We start from the raw sequence: 4,773 nt of genomic DNA, 5'->3' as shown, positions 1-4,773 counted from the left end.
TGAACCATCTCTCCAGCCCCCGACCCCACATCTCTTAAAATAAAATTTTAAAAAGTAACTTTAATTTGACTTTGAGGTCAAACTCTTTGACTAGGAGACTGTCAGATCGCTGGGGGAAAGGCCCTGGGTTCAAATACAGGCTGTGGCTATTACTAGATGGCTTTTCTGCAGTGAAGAAAGTTTATGAGATCTGTCTTTGAACACAGTCTCAACCGAGCAAAAGTCTGTAAATCTTCCTCCAGACAGCAAGCGGTTGGGTAACAGACTTCCCCTCAGTCTCGAACCCCCCCCCCAAAAAAAAAAAAAAAAAAAAAGGGGAAAAAACCCTTGCTCTTTTTTGTCTACAGGGGAAAACCAAGGGCTGAGGTTTTGCACATGCGCACAAGGACTTTGAGCCCGCCCGCCGGCCCCGCCCTCCAGAAAGTCACGTGGACGAATCGTAGCGCAAGCCTAAGGTTCAGGCCTGTCACGTGACAGGTATCTCTACTTCTCGGGGATGGAGCCGGAAGAGGGGACGCCGCTTTGGCGGCTGCAGAAGCTGCCTCCGGAGCAGGGCGCCGGGGTGAGGGATTTGTGAAGGGCACGGGAAGGCCGGGGTCGGGACGATTCTTCTTGGGCCCCCGGAGACACAGTGGCGGCCTAAGGACTTTGCGCGGGTCTGGGAATGGCCCAGGCCTGGGTGCGTGTGGGGTCTTCTTGCTGCTAGAAAGCTCGGGTGGTAGGGCCCGAGATCTGCTGCGTCCGCTGCCTTTGAGTTCAGATCTCCCGAACGCCCCTTTCTGTGTGAGGTACAGCGGATGCAGTGAGGACTCGAACCTGGTGGGACCTGTTCCCTGGAGGGCGGGGGGAACCAACTCCTAACCAGAAAAGGAGTAGCCACTCAAGTTTGGCCAAGAGGTGATCGCAGCCGCTGAAAACAGCTCACCCCCAAAGCCAGGCTTGTGGAGACCAGAGCCAGCCAGCCAGGCTTTCCTGCAGCACACCCAGGGTCCAGACCTCTGTGAAAGTGATTTGATGGTAGCACTCTGCCCTGCTCAGGCTTTCAGAAGTCTCCACTGTGGAGACTTTCTACCCAAAGTCGGCTCCAGTTGTAGATGAAAGAAATTTAACGCCACTCCTTCCGTTCTCTAGAAAATGTATTTTAAACATTTTCTTTGATTTTACAAATGAGGACAGTGAAATATGTCAGCCACAGGTTTCCAGCAAGCCAGGGCCAAAGCTGAAACCTATCTATGGACTGTGTCTCCTAACTTTCAGGGCGTCTTTCCTCCTATATAGAGATGGCCAAAACATTTGACTCCTGAATCTTTGAGCTGAGCTAGCTGTCTTCTTCCTGGGCTTCTGCCTTTTGCCACAGCTATGGGGAATCCCTGGTTTGGGGCTCCACTCCCTTTTCACTGCATTGGTTCCTCCCTATCCTGGTTTGTTGTGGTGTCACCATCCTTATTTACTGGGCCACTCTATTTAAGAAACTTTGGGTTTCATCCTTGGATCTCCCCTTTTCAACCTCCTTTACCTGTTTACGGTCTCTGCCTCTATAGTCTCCATAATCTCTTAGTCTCACACTTACTCCTGCTCACAATATCTTGGCAAAGTTTTGGAAAAATAATGTCATTACTTACAGGAAAGTTGAGCACAGAGTAAAGCCTTCACTCCTTTCTGTTGTATGCAAGGCCTTCTGTGATTTGGCCCCTACTCGACTTTTCAAAGGTCCTCTGCCCTTTCACCCTTGTCTGCCTTTCCAAAGATGCAGTTCCCACTCCTGCGCTGTGGTGGTTTTATTTCCAGTCCTGTGTGCGGGCACATTGCGTTGGCTGGGAATGCCTAATGGTTACTCATCTTTTCAGATTCTTTCCTTGTTCCTTTGCACCCGTCATAAACACCTTTTCTATCCCCTCTCCTCGATCACAGGCACTTATTTATATGTGTACTTTTTTGATAGATTGGAACTCTGTTATGGTAGAGCATCATTTATCCTCAATGTCCTCATGTGTAAAATGAGAACAGTAACAATGCTTACCTCATAGAGTTGTAGGGAGTGTCAGGATACTGTTTGGTAGACATTACAGGTGGGGCGTTCTGTTGTATTCCCATTTTATATAGTAATCGCATCAAACTATACATGGTTATGAATGAACAAAAGGCGGTATTTGAAATTATTTCTCAGTTTGAGTTCTTGGAGTTATATTATCATGGGACAGTATGGGAGAAGATGAAATAGGTGTAAAACGTTGGGAAGAATTGAGTATGGTACAAAAACATACTATCTTGGAACACATTAGCCAGTGTCATTAGTCAGTGTGTGAAGGTGAGTCAGAAGTTACCCATCTGTGTGTTGTTTTGGGGGGGTTACTGTTCCCCACGGAGTGGGTTCAGATCTAAGGCGATCGGAGTCTAAAGACTTTTAGCTCAATGCCATTTCCCAGTTACTTGGATTTAAGTGGTTGGCAGGATACAAGTGTCGCCTGGAACAATATCACATGAATGTGATTATCTGCAGTAGAACACGGAAGGCTTGAGCTATGGAAGTAGTGATAACAGCACTAAGAACAAAGGCAGACTCACGGCCTTCTGATGTCTTGTGCCTGCTAAGATGCTCGAGTTACTGTGCTCATATGTAATTCTATGACATTGTGTGGTCAGGTGACATTCTTCTCTTACGCTTGGATTGCAGAGAATGTAACTAAAACGAGTTGGTGGAACTAGGAAGCATAGCAGGCAGTTTTGTCCTAAATCCAGTCTTCATAGTCTGTGAGGTTCACATGGGTTCAGTTGCTGGTAGTGCAGAGCGGAAGTACGGTGGGAAAGGAGATGGCCAGCGCTTTTCTCAGAGCAAAGCACAACACCCCCGCTGAGGAGTAGGAGAGTATGCTGTTGGGGGGCGGGGGAGGCAAAGCCAAACCGAGGTAGTAGTGCTCCTGGGGGAGGCTTATCTGTGAGAGGAACACGTGCTTGGTTATTACAGAGATGGCACCTTCAGATCCTGGAGGAAAGCATCTACATGTACTGTTCTCCATTCAGGAATTTTGGAAAACAACAGTGTACCTTAACATGATTTTACTTTCTAAAGGTAGACATCATAATGGAAGGTCTGGGATTTAGCTGGGTTTGGTAGCTCACACCTGGAACACCCAAATTTGGGAGACTGAGACAGGAGGATTGCCACAAGTTTGAGGCCAGCCTGGACTACAGAGGTGAGACCCTGTCTCCAAAAACTAAACAAAGCAATAAGACAACAAACAGAATGACAAAGAAAACCACCAACAATAAATCTTCAAAATAGTTGCCTTTCTGTCGTAGCTGGTTTTATAAAAGGCACGTCTGTCAACATCTGTGTTCTGCAAGGAACAGAAATCAGCCTTGTCATTTTCTTTAAAGTACTTTTATTTCCTTTTTTCTCCCTAGCTTCTTCACAAAATCATTGACGGCTTCTGTGGCCGAGCTTATCCTGCCCACCAGGATTATCACAGTGTCTGGAATTCAGCTGAATGGAAGCATGTTCTCGAAGATGTTACCACGTTTTTCAAAGCGGTCGTTGGCAAAAACTTTTCTGAGGAAGAGGTAGTTTCAGTCCTGACCTCTTTACCTGATAATAAGTATCACCCGGAGGTTCTAACGATGTTTGTAGGGTTCTACCCATGTGTTCAGTAACTGATCACATGCTACAGCAGCCGAAGGTCTAATCGTGAGTGAGTGGAAGACCACATTGGGTTTTCTGGGACATGGCAGTTTTTTCTTAGTTTTTTTTTTTTTTTTTTTTTTTTTTCCTCCCACTGTAACACTTTGAAAGCATAGCGGTGAATGCAGGATGCTGAAGAAAGCCTGAGTGTTCTGGTTGTAATGATTAGACTCTAGCTTACATTGGACCTCATGGAAAGTGGCTTTTACAACTTTGTCAAGAACTATTTGCACATATTTAGGAGATGTTTACTTTAGTAGATGGTGTTTTATGTATCTGTCGTGTTGATTTATATAATTCTAGATTTGCATTTCTTTGAATATATACGTTTAATCTGTCATGTCCCTTGCTTTTTCATTCTCTTAATAGGACTTTTGGGGAACAGAAGTTCTGAAGTTAATACAGTCCAGTTTGCCAGTATTTCTTTTGGCGGGTAGTGCTGTCTCTGTCTTTGTGTGTTTCCCTATGGAGGCTTGATTGTTTTAGCTTCTGTAATCTACTCTCAGATATGTTTTGAATTAGTATTTTGTGTGAGACAGGGTCCATCTTGGTTTCCTCTGCACAGTTTCCCACTGACTCACTGCCATCTATTGGACATATATTGGCTGTCCTTGCTCACAGGCTGCCGTGCAGCGTTGGTAATAAATCAGATGGCGGGCATGTGTGGGGTCTGTCTCTGGGCTCTCTATTGAATTCCATTTGTCTCTGCATTGGCTTTTGGCAGTTTTACACTGTTTTAATTACCACAGCATTGAAGATATGCTAGGTTAATTCTTGGTATCAGCTGGTAGAAGACCTTCAACCCCCTGTTTCTTCAGTGTTGACTCTCCTTGGTCCTTTTTGTCTTCATATACATTTTAAAATCAGCTTGTCAACTGTAAAAGCCAGTTTGGATTATAGTGTGGGTTGTACTGAATTTCTAGATTATCCAGGGAGAATTGGCTGCAGTTTTTGGCTTCCTAGTCTATGAAATGGGGTAGGTCTCTTTATTTTGATTGACTCTTTTTTTTTTTTTTTTTTTTTTGGTTTTTCGAGACAGGGTTTCTCTGTGTAGTCGTGGCTGTCCTGGAACTCACTCTGTAGCCCAGGCTGGC

General features: G+C 45.3%; 1 protein-coding gene across 1 annotated transcript in view; it reads left to right on the top strand.

The window, feature by feature from the left end:
- Positions 1-453: 453 nt before the first annotated feature.
- Positions 454-4,773, top strand: part of Commd8 (COMM domain containing 8) — a 9,749-nt gene continuing 5,429 nt past the window's right edge. The window contains exons 1-2 of the mRNA XM_021162584.2: positions 454-562; positions 3,406-3,561. Coding sequence (XP_021018243.1) covers positions 497-562; positions 3,406-3,561 — 222 coding nt within the window. The 5' untranslated portion in view covers positions 454-496. The remainder of the gene's footprint in view (positions 563-3,405; positions 3,562-4,773) is intronic.

The sequence above is a fragment of the Mus caroli genome, chromosome 5, assembly GCF_900094665.2.
Source record: "Mus caroli chromosome 5, CAROLI_EIJ_v1.1, whole genome shotgun sequence".
Lineage (NCBI taxonomy): Eukaryota > Metazoa > Chordata > Mammalia > Rodentia > Muridae > Mus > Mus caroli.
Note: the sequence above shows the minus strand (reverse complement) of the source record. Positions and strands in the feature narration are given on the sequence as shown.